General features: G+C 45.1%; 1 protein-coding gene across 2 annotated transcripts in view; it reads left to right on the forward strand.

Moving 5' to 3' along the window:
• The window catches only part of MGAT4B (alpha-1,3-mannosyl-glycoprotein 4-beta-N-acetylglucosaminyltransferase B), a 50,847-nt gene that overhangs the window by 2,543 nt on the left and 29,838 nt on the right, over window positions 1-18,466 (forward strand). Inside the window, exon 2 of one of the 2 annotated variants that reach the window (XM_058848662.1) lies at window positions 7,959-8,020. The exons of the other annotated variant lie outside the window; for it this stretch is intronic. Coding sequence (XP_058704645.1) covers window positions 8,017-8,020 — 4 coding nt within the window. The 5' untranslated portion in view covers window positions 7,959-8,016. The remainder of the gene's footprint in view (window positions 1-7,958; window positions 8,021-18,466) is intronic. 2 annotated transcript variants of the gene reach the window in all.

An 18,466-nucleotide genomic window follows, 5' to 3' on the forward strand; every position in this document is an offset into this window, starting at 1 on the left:
GTCTTTCTTTGCAGCAGGCCAGTAGGTATTTGGAAATGGCTATCATTTCCCTTACTAATACAGATTAAACCACACTGGTTCCTTTGATCACTCTTTTTTAGGTCATGTATTCTCGGTCTGCAGTTGCTCTTGTTGCTCTCTTCTGGACCATAATCCTTGGTGAGGAGTGATGCTTAACCTTGGATACAGGGCCAAAGTTGCTGCTGTATTTTTGTTCAGAAGACTAAGGGTTGCTTCATATTTTTTACAAACAATGATCCTGTTTATATATCCCACTGTGTGTGCTTTTCACTTTTGCCATAGGTGACTCATGTTTATATTTTTTTGTCCCATCAACCCTTCAACTATTCCTCTCCAGATGTTTTCCTGCTTTTCATTCATTATCTTGTGTTTGTTCAGTTAATTATTCTTACCAAATTGCATTACCTCACGCTTGTCCTTGTTGAACTGCGTCGCTTTTTTTTTTTCCAGATCTCTTCTTCTAAATTATTGTGATTGTTTTGAATTCTGATCTTGTCCTCCTCCGTGCTTGCAGTCCCTCTCAGCCTGGTGTAGCCTTCCAGCGCAGTCAGCCAGTTTTCTCTGCCATCAGCCAAGCTGTGGATGAAAACACCGACTGGTGTTGGACTGGGATGGGTTCCTCTGGAAGGTGCTTCAGCTGAGCCCCCAGGCAGTGCTCAGAGAGCAGTGCCCTGTTCACAGCTGGTCCTCCCAGCAGTGCTGGTCCTATCTTTGGGCAGCTCAGGCCAGTCCCTGCATCCCTGGATACGTTATGGGGATGTCCCATCAGACACTATCAGAGGTCTCTGAAATCTTTGTTTCTTCTCCCATTCCTGCAAGTCCTGATGCCCTGACACAGAAAGAAATATGAGAGATTTGATGCGATTTGTTCTTGATGAACAGAGGTTATCCCTTGCTCAAGTTCTCCTTGTTTCCTAAGCACTTCAACTGAAGTTAAACTGATTATTCTAAAATTTCCTTCCTCCTTATTCCCATACCTGTATTTTTCAAAGATAGGCTTTGTATTTGCCAGTCCTCTGTAACATCAGTCATCCCCTGTGAGTGACTGGAGACAATTCCCTGTGAATCTGAGTTGCTGATGTCATTGAGTTCTGGGGAAGTCTGGCAAGGTGTCTGCATTGCCTCCAGTGGGGAATAATATGATATTAAAATGTAAGGCATTGTAGAATCTGCTTGTCTTCCCACTCTGTGTTGAGAGGACAAAACAATTAATTGAAAGAAAATAAACCAGAACAAACCATCTCTAGAGCTGCTTTTCTGAGACCAGCTCAGGGCTTGTTTACCTGCTAATGGTGTTCTGCTCTGCTGTGGTTATTAGTAAAGTTTTGACCTCATGGCCTGAAAAAACAGATGCTGCCTCTTTCCAATTATAAACGGGGTTTGAAATAGTCTGCTGGAGTGGGAAGAGAAGGGCAGCCTCAAATAGCACAGCCACTCACCCAGGCAGCCGGTGTCCAGCATCACGGGCTGTTCGGAGGTGTGCCACGTGCTGTGCGTCATGGTGGTGGGTGTCTTGGCCAAAGTCTGATATTCTTTCTGTGTTGATTTTAGATTTAAATATGGTTTCACTTCCCAAAACCATGAGCTGCCCTGCAGAAAGCTCTTTTGTAACCTGGTGTCAGGCACTGGACGTGTAGGGTTTAATTGTGGAGGATCAGGCCTTTGGGAAGGTGCAGGCAGGTTTGGGTGTTAATGTGCCCAATGTGGGGACTCCAGGGGACTTGGGACTTACTGAGGGATCAAAATAACCAAGAAGGTTTCATGGCTTTAGGTGAGTCACAAGTACAGATGGGATGAAGGCAAACAATTTAACCTACCAATTAAATTGTTGTGGTTTATTAATTTCCAGTGGTGAAAACTGTTCAGTTCTCATCCGTAATGTTTGTTCTTATCTTGACTGACTGGCCATGTACTGTTTATATAGCCTTTCTCCTTGTCCTTTGCAGCCTGTGCCAGAGCCATAAATGCTGCAGGATATTTGGGGTTTAAGTGTTGAGATTTGATTTTTAATTGAACAGGAAACTTCAAATCTTGTGTTGAACCTTTTAGGAGACTCCCAACACGCTGCCTGTTGGAAATGCTACAGGTAGAGGTTGGCATGGTACCTCCTCAGCGTGGCTGTGTAGCTCAGGGCAGGCTCTGTACCCATGTTGCCTGTGCAGGCTTCCCCTGGGAAGTTTTTTCACCATCAACTTTTAATGATTTTGTGTTACTCATTCCCAGCCAACTCCTGGCTTGCATCATAAAACCCCAACTGCAGTCAACTCTGTAGCTGTAGATTTGCCTGCAGAGTGGGGTTGCTGTTTGCATGGTGGCTTCACACCCCCAAGATCAGCTGTGTGGTGTTTTGGATGCTCACCTCGTGGGAACTGTTCTTCCTGTGGATGTTGTGGAAGCGCACAGCGCCTTGAAAGGCTCACCAGGCGCATCCTGGCTGGGTGTCTTGGTGCAGGTCTGAGCCCAGGGTTTCTCCCTTGGTTTGTGAATGTGGTGAGGAGCAGGAGGCTGGGTTTGGTGGCTGTGGGGCACTGGCTGCAGCATGGAGGTTGCTCTGGTGCAGCAGGGAGGGCTCTGTAAGGAAATATCGCTCGTGCAGTGCCGTGCGCGGCGGGATGCTCTGCTCACTGGGAGTGTCCTTTGTGGGAAGCAAACTTTGTCCCGGAGGGATGTTCCTCTGAGTGTGTTTACAAAGTCTTCTTCTATAGTGCATAAAAGCCGTGAACACTAATCCGCTCTGGAAGCAGCAGAGTCAAAGCTTGATACCATTAAATACGAGCCGTGTCCTGCGGCATGTGGGGTTCCCGCTGCTTTTTCATTTCTGTTGCCTGCACCAGCTTGACTTCAGCTTTTTGTAGTTTCTCTGAGGTCTCAGGCACTGCCTGCAGCGAAATGGATACGAGTGCAAGTCCTGGTTTGAGCTGGGATCGCTTCACAGCAGCCCTTGCAAGCGTTTCCCAGGAGGAGAGACGCCAGCAGGAGTCCCAGGAGTGCTTTTGAGGAGGTGCAGGCAAGGACCTGGCTAGGGAACCATGGAGTTTGGAAATCTGTCATTTAAAATGTGTGGTGAACAAAATGATGTGCAGGAGCGTTTCTGAGAGACTTTACATGGCCTGGGTGGTGCTCAGCAGACGTTGTGTGAAATTGGTGGCTGGAATGTGGCAGCATTTACAAAATTATTGCACCTGTGACTTGAACAAATTCATCCTAAGAACGAGAGGCACTGTGCAATCTGTTGATATGCATTTATCAGAATAAGTAGTTCATTGTCTGGAGTCACCTGTATACTGTTTTTTATTTATTTGCAGTTTTTTTAAGGCCATTAAATGGGGCTCTTGACCTGTCTTGTGCAGTTGCTGTGTCCCATTGCTGCTCCCACATTAAGTGCTATGGTTGTGTGATGGAGTTGAAGTTACAAGGGCTCTCTCCTAACCTGTGCTCTTCAGCACAGACCTGGAGTTGTGGCCTTGCTGTGCTATGTCCCTCACAGTCTTGGAAGATTCAGCTGGCTGGTTTCATGCCTCAGCTCCCATCTACTCTCTGGGGACAGTGACATCTCTTGTCTCTGAGGTTTGGAGGACACTGCCACACTTCTGTGACAGCAGGGTCTGTGTCAGCACGTAGGAGAGGAGCAGTCAGAGGAGGTTAACACACACACACCCCCAATTACATCAAGTACTTATCTTGGTTTACTTCTGTTGCAGAACAAAACTCATTTGCGATTCCCTTTGATTCATCTAAAACAAATCATTGATTTGTACTTATATCCTGAATGTTCATTGATTATTCACTTAGTGTTTAATGTAAAACACATCTATAGCTGGCTAGTTTAAGTGAAGCTGCCAGTCATCTCCAGAAAGCCTTGAAGCCACTAAATGCTGGAGAAATTGCTTTAGCAATAGATGGACAAGGCTCCTGCAGGTAGGCTTGGATTATCCATGGTTCTCCCTGTTCACAAAACCCAAACCAGTCACCAAAGGACCGGTTTTTCTGTTTGTGGTATAAAGAAACACAAACAAATACCCATTCTGGGGTGCCTGGCTCAGCACAGGCATCCACAGCCACGGGGACTTGGAAGGAAACTCTTGAGGCTGAGCCACCTGCCTAAAAATACTTAGAGATGATGCTTAATGTTGCAGGTGAAGATTTTCCATATCATTTTTGTGCCAATTCTAATATTCAAGTTTTCTTATGAGACAGAGATGAAGAGGGTGTGAGATTGGGTGGGAGAAGAGGGCTGCTGTGGTGGCAGAACTCACTGGGCAAATTAAAGGATTGTGGAAAGTATTAAAATAATCAAAGAACTTCAGCAGGGACAGGCAGGTTTGCATTGTTAGGAGGAGAGGCTTTTCAGGGAGGGCTGATCAAGTGTCTGCTTAGCAGCTTCCTGATACAGGCACAGGATTGTTGTCTTTGATGGAGGGGAAAAATTTTTTTTCTGCCTTTTTCAGTTGAATTGCAGCATAGGGGGCTTTTTATTCAGTGTCAGTTTTTATTCAAATGCCCTTCTTGGGTTTATTTTTGAGCTTGCATCAGGCTTCCCTTGCAGAGCAGGAAAGTCTGGGAGTGGCAGATTCCTGTATTAAATAATCTCTTTCTGCATTAATTGTGTCACTGGCCAATTCTCCTTCTGTTTTTGTCCCAGTGTCAAGTCACATTTGAGTCTCCAGGATCAGTGCATTAGCATGGATGCATCTCTGATGCACAGGGGTGGCTCTGTAACTCCGTCCTCTCTCCTGCCTGCTCCTGCCTTGCCAGTAGTTAAATATTCCATCCCTCCTGTGCTACATACAGGATAAATGCTTACCTAAAGGTTAATCTGTATTTTGAAGTGACTAGACATGCACGCAAAAATGACTTGTGCAAGATATTTTAATTTCTGCTTATATTAAAGAGGACAGCAGCAGCGTTCAAATGTAAATCATTAGGCATTAAAGAAGCTTCTGGGCAAAAATTAATCTCCACCTGTCTTTTATGTTCCTGATGAGTTTTGTTGTGCTGCAGTGTCCATTTACTTGTGGCTATAATTGCCACTGGTGGTTTAGGAGCTGTTGGTAGTGGGATGGATGCTGAACTGGAGGAAGAGCAAGGTGTTGGCTTGTGTCAGTGCTGCTGCCTGGTCCATACCTGTTGACCAATGAATTTTTAGACCATCCTGATTGCATTTTCAAGTCTGCCTTAGAGCACTTAGGTTTTTCTTCTCCCGCTGCAATGCCAAAGCTTTCTGGAAGGTTCAGAGACCCCTTTTTGTCACTTACTGCTTGTACTTACGTGGCAGTAAGTCCTCTGTGTATTGTTAGTGTTTTGAGGAATATCATGGCTTGGGGAGGAGGCCTGTGGTACTAAAAGGTTGTATTTACAAGCTCTTGTAAATAATCAAAGAAATGCTTCCAGTCCTGAGAAATTAGCTCCTTAAAGATCTGTGTATATATATTTTATATAGTGAAAGCATGTAGTGGTTTAGTTAAAGTGTAGTAGTGAGGCCAGTCCTGCCAGTACCAAGAACTTCACACCGAAGCTGGAGAGGATTTCTGAGGGAGAACTACATTTCTTTATTCCTCCCCAAAAGACAGTCAGGGGAGCAGAGCTGCTGTGCAGTGTCCCCAGGGTGTGTCCCCACGTGAAAAACAAGAGCAGTGTTTGTCTGTGTCCTTTGCAGGGTGAATGGATGGATCTGGCGGTGGCTGAGCTCTCTCAGAGTCAACCACAGACAAGTACCTATCAGATAAATTATTCAGTTAATGCTGGCAGAAGTGTTGGGGTGGTCTCCCCTCCCTCTGCTCTGTGCCCAGACTGTGAGCTTTTACTTTATTTGATCTCGCCTTTCATGTTTTAACTATTCCTTTCTTGTGCCACCTCTCATTGCGCTCTCTGGAGCTGGCTTTGATATCTTTTCCCTTTGTCTTCTATTTCCCTCAGTTTCCTCCCTTTCTTCTTCCTTTGATGTTGTAGAAAATGACCAGGATGGAGATCTTCCCATGTCTTCCCTCTCTTAATCTTGACCAGTTCACGTTATCCACTTTTTGAAGAACTTTACCAGATACTTACCTAATAGCGTGGCTTTCTCAGCCCCAAGCAGTGATTTTGGGTAGAAGCTGGTTTAGACTGCTTGGGGAGGATTTAGATGCTTGGGATGGTGCTGGTCCTTGCACCGAGTTTCAGGGGTTGTTCTGGGTCTCTGGAGTGGTGGTGAGGCCAGGCACAGCCCCCAGGACAAACCATCCTGATGCCAGAGTGAGGATATGCCATGGGGATGTTTCCACAGGCGTCACATGAGCTGGAGCTGATGGGCAGCAGGAGCTCATCCTGCACTTCACATACAGAGCTTCAGCTAACTTGATGGAAAAGCAAAAATTGTGTTTAAAAGGAGATTAGTTTGCTAACTTTGAGGAGCAAGAAGTATTTAGGAAAAAAAACTGGAAATGCAAATTTTGGCTGAGCACAAGCTTTGTCATTTGATGGCTGAAATTCTCCACTTTGTTGTGCCAGTGAATCCACATGAAACATGTATTTTCCCTGAGCTAAAGAGCTGACCTGGGTGGGGGAGGTAAGTACTCAGAGTGGTGGATGAGCATAATTAGGACATGGATTGTGGGTTGGCTCTGTATAGATCAGTTTGTGTTTCGTTAATGTCTGGTTCCACCCTGTCTGTCTGTTTTATTGGATTAATTTATTACTTTCTGAAAGTGCTTCTCCAGTGAGCTAAAATATCTATTTACTGGAAGTATTTGGTTACCATGAAAAAGTGTATTTGGCATGTGTTTGGCAAATATTAAGTACTTTCTTCTGTTTCTTTTGCAATTTAATCTTCTATTTATCTTGGGTATTGATTGCTGAAGGCCTTGGTAATTATTTGCTGATTTTGAAAACAATTATTTTAGAGGCTCAAATTACTTTTGTAATGTTAATCATTACCTTGGTGTGCTTGCTTTAAAGGATGGGGTCCCTCTGACAGCTCCAGGGTGGGCATTTACAGTCTGAAACAACGCTGCCATCTTAAAATCACAAAATCATTACTGGTGTTTTGTTCCCAAAAGGAAGGAGACACTTGCAGAGATGCAAACCTGGCAGTTGCAGTCAGCTCACAAATTCACTGTTCCTCTTGATGGGAGGAGTGGCCAGTTTCTGAAGTCAAATAAAAATATGGTTGCATTCAGTTTCCAGATTAATTTAATGGTGTGTCGGCCCCAGCTCTGGCGCAGGGCTGGTGGGGCGAGGGGCAGCTCCACTCTGGTGGCAGTGGAGCTCTGCCAGGGGGAGAGAAGCCACACTCCAAAGGGTCTCACACTTGCAAGTGAATGTGGTGCCATACAGAGGCACATCTTGCTTTGGGGGAAGGTGAGAAATTGAAAAGTCTCTGCTGGGAGCTGAGTAATTGGCACCTGCTATTATTGTGTTCCTCCTCCCCCTTTTAATAACTTGTTTATAGAGATACCTCTCCTACAGATCTCATTACACAGCCATAAAGCATGATTCTTTAAGAAATACATGCATTCCTATTCATGTCGGGTCTGAATACCTACCTCCTTCATGTTCCTTAAGGAGAAGGGATGGTTTTTGTGGTATCCAGGCATCTTTCCTCACTGCTGGTCAGAGTCACAGCTGCCCATGAGGAGACGAGCTGTGTCCTTGCCATACCTGGATGGAGATGTAATTCTTTCATTAATACAAAATCTGGCAGGCAATTAGAGTGGCTGGGAGGGGAATTTTGTCTTCTTGTTATTCTAGGCCTTGAGGCAAGGGGTTGTGTTGTCTGTTTGAGTGACGTTGGCCTGATCTCCACCAGAGCTTGCACAGTGACATACATTGCTAGAGAGCACGAGAGGCGACGTTTGGCATACGCCCCTGGGATCTCCAGTGCACTGAATCCCACTTCCTGCTCATGCATCAACTGATATGTTTAATTGGTTTTAACAGTTTCATCCTTGTTCTTTTATTAGTGGATCGTGGTGCAAAAGGAAGCTGGGAGCGTTTTTGGATCCTGTCCTGGGTAATTTGATGAGTAAGTCTTGCTGAGCTTCATCTCTCTACAGGTGCAGTGATGCATCTCCTGCAGGGGATGTGGTGGGAAGAGCATCTCCTCCTCCTCTTCCCAAACACATATGCAAGGAAGGAAGAGGAGGAGAGGGCAAAATCATGTCTGTGACAATTATTTTCTAATTCTTTTCGCACCTTATAGAACAAGAACGATGAAGGGAGTCTCAGAAAAGAGGGCATTCCAGTTAGCCCTGGCAGGGATGTAATCTCTTTTCTTCATACTGAGGTATAAAGATAATTCCAATCGGGATTGAAACAGCGGATGGCAAATAATTCTTGAACAATCCGCTTATGGTGTTCCAGGATGCGAATGAAAACCACTAATGGGATAAAGAAGGATCTAGATAATTATCTTGACTGCATTAAATCCCATCCTTTCAGGAGAATACTCTTGTGTGGACACCAATTTCATGTGTATCAAATGCTAAAGCTGACTAGACATTTTCAGAAGCTGGCTGATTCCAACACAGCCATCCTCTCTTGGTGATCATCTATCTTTTATTTACCTGGTTGGTCATAATAAATCTGATTTCTGGTCTCTGCTGCCCTGTTTCCTTTTTTTTCCCCTCCCCACAGCAGGTTAAAGCTGTGACACACATTCTCTCTAGGGCAGATTTGAAACCTCCTTCATCTTTTTCTCCTTTCATTTGGTCTGCTGTTTTGAGAGACTTCCTGGGGTTTTTTTCCCCTGTTTTATAGCTGGTACTGCTGTTGTTTTAAGTCTGACAGAAGAGCTGCATGTAACATTTAGGTGTGCAAGATATTTTTTAAATTGATCCATTTTTTTTCCCCCATCATGAGCTCTGCCTGGCGGTGTGGGGGACGGCGCTGTGCTGCAAAACAAATCCAGTTATACAGTCAGCTAATGAGGCTCTTGTTGTAGGCTCTTTGTGTTTGAATCTAATGGACACCCCATGGATGGAATGGAGGATGGCAGAAAGAGAAAGGAGCAGTTTTGTAATGACTGAGACCTTGACATTTGCATGGGGTTGGCTCAGTTAAAAGCGTTCAAAGCTTTGCACTACAGAAACCCTGTTATATGAGACCCCCATGGTCAGAGAAAAGGGTGGCACAAATGCACCTCTAAGAATGTGGGTGACAGAAAAGCACCTCTAGGAAGTGGCTGATCCTTTATTATCCCCCAGCAGCGCAGTCAACTGCATTTTTCAGCTGTCAGAGAGCCATTTCTCTCCAGCCTCATGTCAAGTGTTCCCCAAGTGAACTGAGGCATGTCTGAGCTGGCTGCAGCATCTTGTGGTGAGCCAGGCTGTGTGTCCCACGATGGGAGCAATCTGGAGACTCTCAGCTGGAGACAGCTGCCCACGAGCTGTCCTCCAGCTGGAAGAGGAGGATTGGCAGTTGGCACCATTCCTTTGCTCTCCAGAGGACAGATGCTGTTCATGGCTCTTTTGTCAGGGAAAGAGTCCCACCATTCATTTGGAGAGTGCCCAAATGCTGCTTCTCAGTAGCAGCCCCTCTGAAACCACAAGGTTCCCATCTTTACTTGCTGGCATGGCAGCCTTGTAAAGCTCAGTTGTCTCTAGAAGTACAGAAGGACTTTCTTGTTCTTAGTGAGAAGTCAAAGGGGAAATTCTGTCCTGTCCAAGGTGGACTTGGGTGTCCAATCTCCCTCACGTGGCAGAGAGAGGTTAGAAGGGCCAGTTTTGTGCTGAAATCCACGGAGTTGGTGTGTCTCTTTTTGCTGTGAACTGTAAGTTGCTCTTGACACCAGAATTGCTGTTGACATCACCGTGAGCTGTCACTTGCCTGTCCCATCTGGAGGATGTCCTTAGAGGCATGTGAAGCTCAGCCTTTCCATACCAGGCCTGGGTTTGGGGCAGGTAGGCTGCACGAGGGTGTGATCTGCAGCTGGGCACACCCTGATAAGGCACTTGCCAAGCAGGCTGTGTGTGGAGAAAAGGATAGATGGGATCCTTGCAGCCTCTGGAAGGCTCTTTAGGAAATGGGTCATGTTTAAAAAATGTGGTCATTTTTTGTTTTGGTGACATGCTTCTTGAACAGCAACTCTTAAATTGAAATGCTCACACAGAAGAGTCAGTATCAAGATTTCTTCACCTTCTGATCACAGTAGTGTGCCCTGTGACTCTAGGAGCAGGGCTCAACTTTAACAGTGATGCCTGGTGCAGGCTTTTTGCCTAAAAATTTTTGCCTGACATTCTGCAAGAGGAGTCTGGCAAAGTCCGACAGCTGATTCCTTAAAATCAATTGATTGCTGCTTAAAATAAGATATCCATCCTACACACTTGTGACTTGCACAGAGATCTTGATGGGCATTTTCACCTGGGTCTTGGTATCACTGCACACCCTTCAGATGAAGCACTCATTAAGAAATCTCATTACTTGCTCCGTTAAAGGTGTCTGGTTAGCTGAGTTGCTAATTGAAGTGTCCTTTCTTCAACCCAGTGTTGTGATGGAGAAGTTCCTGGAGCTGTTAATGTCAAGTGTTACCTCCACAGAGCATTATAAATGATCTCCTGCCATCTCCTGCTTGGGTGAGCGCTACCCAGAGAGAAACTGTGGGTTTTTTTCCAGATGTCTGCACAGCTCTCAAGTGACTTGCATGATGTACACACACAGAAAGGCAGATACTTCATGTCTCTTTGGAAATCTGTCAAGACAGTGGCAGATCGCTTAGCCTAGGTCGTGCTGTCTGTTCCTAACTTCTAAAATGCAGGCCAACGAGTATCACTGTAATAGTTAAAGGTCAAGCAAAATTACAACCTTTAGTCCTTCATAGCAGCTGTGGTCATCAGAGGAGGTGTTTTACTCCTGGGATTGAAATTTTCAGCGCTTGTCTGTTGTTGCAGAGTGCTGGTTAGCTGTTCTGCAAGCCTGCTAACCAGAGGTGGCCATTTCTGCAGGTACCCCTGATGGTGTTCAGAAGCCCCAGCTGGGACCAGGATCCTCTCTAGTGTGCCCTAAATGTCCTGGGTGCCCTGGGAACCCTCCCAGAGAGCTTCACCATGAAAGGCTGGGCCAGGAGGAGTGAGTCCCTGTGGGTGAGGTGGTTGTCAGTGGCAGAATTTGAAATCCACATTGACTCATCAGCATTGCTTGGTTACCAAGGTCACTGCAGTGCTGGGACGTACCAGACTTCAGTGTTTCATGGAGAGGAGGAAAGGGAAGATGTTGACAAGATAAAGCTTATAGGTGGGTAGAATTCAGATCACTGCCAGCCAGTGCAGAAAAGGTCAAGAAATTCTTTAGTCTGCTGGTGTGTGGCGTAGCACATTGGCAAGAAGGTGTGGATTTTGTACATGCACTCATGTTTAGTTTGGCTTCCAGGAGAAGTCCTTATTTCTTCTCCTGCTGCCAGCTTCTTTGGAGTTGCCCTCCTTCCCTCTGCTCTGCCTACATTTCTTGCTGTGATTTCAATTATTTATACCATTTCTCTTCCCCTTAAACTGCTCCACTGCCTGTGCACTATGGAAGCAGCTGTCGCTTCCCAAGCCTGTTCCGCTGATGTGTGAAGAGCTGATCCCTGTGCACACAACTCGTTAAGAGCATTTCAGGGCCCTTCAGAGTGGGCAACTATGTGGATGTAAAATTGCAATTGGATCTTACCTTACAGAAGATTTTAAAGTGCAGCTGGTGAAGTAATGATCTACTTATTAATGTCAAATAGCACGAGGGAGCTGCTCAGGGTAACAAGGGGAGAGAAGGAAGAGTTTTGAAGAGGAGTATGTCCCCTTCTTCTGATGAAAATTTAGCAGCTTAGAACTAGAGGTTATTCTCTTTGTTCCACCAGTGTGCATTCAGCAGAACCTCATTAAAATAATTTAATTTCTTTTTGACGCAGGCTGATGTCACAGAGGTGACAGGGAGGCACAGCCTCACCCGCCTGGTCTGGATCCAGAGCTGAGGCTGAGAGAGGCAAATTCACCCATTCAATTTAGTCCTCCCTCATTTTTACCTCTGCAGCATTAAGCTTGGAGAATGAGCAGAAAATGTTTAAATCCCTTTCTTCATTGCTGCCATGTTCAAACTGAATTAAGTCTCATCCAAAAGCAGCCTGTGCTGTAGGAAACATCTGCCATGGTCCAAATTATGTTTTGAGGTCAGAATTAAAATGTATGTAACTGTTGAGAAGTGAATAATGAATACTCAAATCCCACTCTTCGCCAGCAGTTGTTTTGCAAGATGTGATTTGTACACATCCCTTGTACCTGTGCAGGTACATGAATGTGTTATTAGAATAGGAACCAGCACGTGTCACAAGAAAGAATGGTTATAAGGTAAAGCAGCTTGCTAGAAATTTAAATAATTTTTTATTTCAAGCTTACATTTATTTATTTATTTGACTTCTACACATGTAGCTTTTGGAGTGTAATTGATGTGAGGATGCAGTTGTATTCACAGCACATCTGTGTCAGAGACAATATTTATGTGCAATGGCTGTTCCATGAAATATTTGTTCTCTCCTCTTGGCTCCTCCATCCAATAAGTAGATGTGAGCTCTCAGGGAAAGTACAAACAATTTTTAGATATGTTCTAGATGTAGTCCTTAAAGAATTTTTTGATGGTGTAACTGAAAAGAGCTTTTGAAAAGGTAGAACAAGCCTCAAGTAGAGAATGGCCAGGGAGAGGCTGGTGCCCTGCTGTATTTGATGGACTTTCAGTCTGCTAATGAAGAAAAACTAAAGCTCCCACTTTACAGGGTATTGTCTGAGGACTGAGACTCTTGGGGTGTGTTTGAGTGCATGGGCTTCCTTCTGGCTTCCTTTGGTTAGAGGCCATTCAAGTTTGAAAAAATTGCTCAAGTTCCTTAAACTGTGTTCTGTCTTTCAGTGGGAAGTGCAGAGATAATTGGAAAGTAAACTGAGGAGGGACTGACAGAAATGAACGAGGCAGAAGTTTGGGCAGGACTCGCTGTGTGCTAAAGTCATGCTTCTGGTGCACAGTGCCCAAGGTTGGTACCAGCGTGTGTCAGAGGTTGCTTCCATGGTACTGCCAGACTCCCAGTGGATGAATGGATGTCTCTGTTCAGAGTGAGGGTCCTGAGGCCCCACAGCAGTGTAGGGTGAGGGTGGAGTAGGTGAGACCTGACTCCTAGACAGGGAAGTGGATTGATGAAAAGCAAAGCCCTCTACAAGGCTGGCTGGGTGTCATTCAGCCCATTTCACAGGTGGGAAATCAGGACTCAGGAGAGATTCCCAACCTGCCAGGTGCATAAATCCCTTTGGAATCTCCCTCCTGCAGCCCCTCAAACACAAAAGCCATGTCTACAGAAGGATGGGTTTGCATTTCTCTGCTGGCATATTTGTTACTGGAGGAATGCCATTTATTGAATTTTTCCGGGAGATCCCCACTTGTTCTGGGCTGGGAAATCTGTGGGACTCGGGGCAGGAACCTCAAGGTGTGTGTGCCATGAGGACAGACAGAGAGAGCATCCTCTCTGCATCATCTCACCCTGCTCAGCCCTAAGTTCTTCAGCAAGGCTCCAGAGCCAGACAGAATACACATGTGGGGAGGCAGCTGGTGCCTGAGCTGCTCGAGGAGAGCAGAGTTGGCCTTTAGTGAGCTCAGAGGTTGGGTGGATTGATGGTGCTGCCTTGGAAACCCAGGGCCAGGGGACAGGGGTGGAAGGTCACACCACAGGCTGCTGTCGGTGCACAAGAATGAGGGAGATTTTTATGTTTTGTGGCGCCTCTTTTCCTCCTTTGGAAAAAGCTTCTATTTAGTGTCTGTGTAAATGCTTTATAACCCGAGTGCTGCAAGTAATTGCTCAAAATTTGATGGTGAATTTTAACCATGTACAGACAGTGCCTTCAAGTTCCAAGGATTCTTCTCTCAGATTGTGATGCATTTTTTTACTGCATTTAAATGAGTTATTTTATATAAATTCTGAGTGCTGGCAGGCTTACAGTAACTGGGAGTTTTTAAAGCTTGTTTTTTCTGAGGGACTAAAACAATGTCCTTCTTCCCAACAGCTTTCAAACTCTTGGTCTCAGTTCAGCCCAGTTAGGCCATGGTGTGGAAGCCCCAGAGGTGATCTAATGTCCTCTGAGTATTTTAAAGGTAGCCAAGAGGGCAGAAAAGAGATCTCTTAATGGCTCTGTGGGTGCAGAAAGTGTTATCTTCATAGCCCAAGCCACAAGCAGCTCTTTAATCAAAGCTTTTGGTTGAGTACAGGGTGCCCAGATGTTGGGTTTCCCCCAGGGGTGGGATGTGCTGGGGTGGTTGTAGCCAGCAACATTCTCTGTGCCTGGTCAGCAGCTCAGCCCATCCCTCATAAAGTCCTGCCAATGCAGAAAATAAACAAGACCCAGTTTTTTGTGCTTTCTCACACTTCTAGCAAGAGTTAGAAGTAACCACAGAAAGAAAATATTGGAGGCGGGGAGACAGAATTAATGGGACCATCCATTTCAGTATTCCTACCTATGGCCAGAGTCTCATTCTCTAATTTTTGTTGCTCTGGCTTTGTTTTTCCTTCATTGCAATCAAGATAATGCAGTACAATAGTGCACTAAGAATTCCAGCTATTCAATTACCTTTCAGAAGTTGACTTAATTGGCTCTTTAAGTGATAGCTCTCTATTGTGTGCAATCAGCAGCACTCAAGGAGGGAGCAGGAAAAGAAGGACTTTGTTTCTAATCAATAATCAGAGGTCTTTGAAATAATGCTGCTTGCAATTTGTATCAGTGGTTAAATTACACTGAAGATGATCATCTGCACCTTCCTGGAGGAACATGACTCTAGCACAGTAATAAAGCTTTGCCATCCACAAGCGTGGACTATTTTACTCTGTGTTTCAAGTTAATCCAGTATTCTCCCCTTGAACTTTTATTTCCCCTTCAAGTATTAAAGAAAACCAAAACCAAACTGCTGCAGAGCATGGCACAGATGGTTTGGGAAAGTCTAATATGGAATGACTAATCATTTGGTTTGCACCTCATAAAGTATGCAAATGAATGTGATACCTGATGATAAATAATTCAAAGTTGAGATGCAAGGCAAGGGAAGATGATAGAAGGAATAAATATACGTAAACCAACCTTAAGAAAATAAGCAATCTCAAAAGCTTAAGCTTGTCTTCCAAGCTACAGTCCATAGAAACAGCTGCTTCTTTGCTTCCAGTGCTTGAATCCAGGGGACTTTAGGCCAACAGTTTGTAGTCAGTTTCGCCAAAACTACAAATGTGAGGAGCTGCCCTCCTTGCACAGCTCTGTTGCACTTCAGGTCATCACTGATCCTGGTTTAGGCTGCAGGAAAGCTTTGCCAAGCAGACTAGATTTACTTTATACATATGTTTTTAGGTTTATTTTTTCCTAGTTATTTGGTTAAAAGTGATTGTCTGCTTCATAGTTACATTAAAGCTAAAATTACTAGTCATAATTAACTATTTAGTCATAATTAAAAATATTTTGAATCCAGAAAGGTCTTCTTGAGATTGCAAGAGGCACAAGACTGGAAGTTACATTCAGATCCCTGGTGCTACCACTGCCTGGGGCAATTCCAGCTCCCATGCCCTAATCCATCCCCTCCCATGGGAGTAGGTGAGAACTGCAGATGCAGAGCTGTGTGGAACCCCAGGTTTTAATGATTAAGCATCCAGCACACTCCCAGGTAGGGTGTGTGTCTCTCTGCCCTCCATTTTCAGCACCTTCTATAGGGAATTTCATTTGCTTTGTGGGAGCAGCCCCAGGATGTTCCTTGCAGAAATTGGACTCTCAGACCAAGCTGGGATTTAATTGATTAAAGATGCTTCTTCCTTTGCTCCGTGCCCCATCCTGGTAAGAGATGGATAATCACCTTCAGTGCAGTGTTCTTGCAGCAGGAGGGAAGGTGGTGTTGATCCAGATTTACAATCCTGCACTGAAGAGCAGCTTTAAGATCATTTCACGAGTCAGCTTCGTAGGAGTTTTCACTAAACCGTGGAGGTAGCTCGATTTTGCCCTTTTATCAGCCAGAAATAGCGATGCTACAACGTCCTGCTGCAGCTCAGCATTTGGCAGCGTTCCTGAAATTGCCAGCAGCCCTCTCCCAGCGGCCGCTGGCCGGTGTCAGGCGCCTTCGTGCCCAGACACCCCGACAAGGCCACGCTTGTTCGCTGAGGGCTGGTACGGTCTTGCCTCGGTGGAGGAGCAGAGCTGAATGGTCATTTTGTCACGACAGTGATCACAGCATCTGCGCACTTCCACCGTGCAAGTGTTTTACTGATGATCCCGAGTGCCGGCTTGGTTCCATTCTGACTTTGCAGAGCACCGTGGTGCTGGGAGAGTGTGGCCTCTGTTTACCAGATGAAGTAACTGTTGGTTTGCTCCTAATTTTGTTTGTGTTGAGTTAAGCAATATAGGGGAAGGAAGGAAAAGAAGCAACTTTTTTGTTGCAAATTTACTCTGTGGCTTCTTTGGCTCGCGGGAGGTGCTGTTATGATAAAGTCTGATATATTTTCACATCTGCCTACGAAAAATGTAGGATTTATCTTTCAAATGAAATTTTCTCTGCTGCGCTGCCAGCAGGGTTTTTTTGAGTAGCTATTTTTGTGAAATATAACCAGAGAATTTGTATTGGCTTAACACTTAAAATGTAGCCAGGGGAAGATGGAATATTCATCTTTATTGTATTTGTTTCTCCTGTAATGAGACGTTACTGTCTGTCGTAAAGGAAGTGGTTCTCCAGCCCAGGGACCATGCCCAGTGATTTTCTGTTTGCTCCATTAGCTCGTGTGCAGACCTCCTGATTTTTTTATGTGCATGTGCTTTTCTACTTGTTTAATCCTGCCAACTGCTCTTCTGGTTGGAAATCCATTTCTGTAACACTGGGTATTACACAAATTTGTTGAAGCTCTTAGTGCAGATAACGGGGAAGGGGGGTGAGCCTGCTTTGCCCGGTCAGCCTGAGCCAACTTTCTCCTTCCCATCAGTCACACAGAGCTTTGGCTGCAGCTCACTGAGGGCTTAAAATGCACGCAGTAAAGAAAAATAAAGTTTAAGGAACAGCTAGAGTGCTGTAAATGCCGCTTGGATTTTGATTTACGAAGTCCAAGCACAGCACAAATTGGATGGCTCACTGTGCCCTGTGGAAATCTCTTTGTCTGCCTTTTTTTGAAATATTTCCATAACTAGTAATCATGGTATTGTAGCAGAGAGCTCTTCTATGAAGAGCTTTTTGGTCACTGCTGCTGTTTACTATCACTCTGTACAGCGTGTTAATTGCAGCTTCTCATTCATGGGAATATTCATCAGGAATTGCAGTGTGGGTGCTAGCAGTGGTGCTCTGGATTTTGGGGTTCTTATGCGCATGATGCTTTGGGGACCAGAGCTGGAGCAGTGAGAGGCATCCTCCCTCTCTGTGTGTGATTTGCAGTGTTTGTGGAGCTGTTTCCAGCAGGACTGAGCACATCCCTGCCTGTTGTACTCTTCTGGTTGTTTTAATCTGTTGAATTCATCTGTGGCACTTTGCCTGGTGGAGAGTGGTGGGAATGTTGTCAGCAGTGGCAGAGAAGGATGCCAGGCTGCTTTTTTTTATTATTATTTGTAGTAAAGCCATGCAAAGTCCAGCCAGGGCCTCATGACAATGATTTGAGTGGCTGTCAAGCATGCATGTACTTTTTGTTTAAGCAACGGAGCAGGCTACCTGCTCAAAGTTTAGTGTGAGTTTATATACTTGTGTTAACTTCTGACTTAACTATCCAGTTCTACTAAAAATAAAAGGAGTAAAATCATTCTGGCACACTTTGATAGCTATGACTTTTGGAAACTCTTCAGTTTCTCTCTCTTCTCTTTCCAAATTTCTTCCCAAGAATAGTCGCTACGCTTTCTTTTTTAGGACTTTGCCCTAATAATTATATCTGCGAAGATCTGCTGGGATGGGTAATCCAACAAGCAGGATTATGCCCTTAAATGGAAAATAAGCCACCACAACAGCCAAAGTTTGGGGAAAAAAATATTGTTGCGGGAAAACAAGGTTGCTAAATGTATTATTCCATGTTGTGGAGCTGCAGAGTCAGGAAATGCTTGTTCGTGCAGAGAGGAAATGCTCATGTCTTCTAAATGCTTCTTGCATTCCTTTTTAATTGTTGTTATAGTAGGAGAACATGGCTCTAATAAAATACCAACTACTGTCCCCTCTGTAAAAGGGACAAGAGGTGTGAGAAACTGGAGGGAGACACGGAGGCCAGTCCTGCTTTATGAACTCTTCACTCGCTGGGTTCTGCTCCTCCCTTTCCCCCCCAGGCTGGGAGGGGGTGCAGCTCCTTCCAGGCTGCCTGTCCAGCTCTCCATCCCCCCTGCCTCTCAGCCAAAGATTTGGGCTAAATAATCCAATTAAGCTTTGCAGCTTATATAACTCTTCTGGCTTGAGGCAGCAGCCGGGCTGACGGGGATAGAAGCACATCTGGAAATAGTGTACTAAACATACTGCCACGGCCAGAGCCAGAACGGTTTGG

The sequence above is a fragment of the Poecile atricapillus genome, chromosome 13 (assembly GCF_030490865.1).
Source record: "Poecile atricapillus isolate bPoeAtr1 chromosome 13, bPoeAtr1.hap1, whole genome shotgun sequence".
Lineage (NCBI taxonomy): Eukaryota > Metazoa > Chordata > Aves > Passeriformes > Paridae > Poecile > Poecile atricapillus.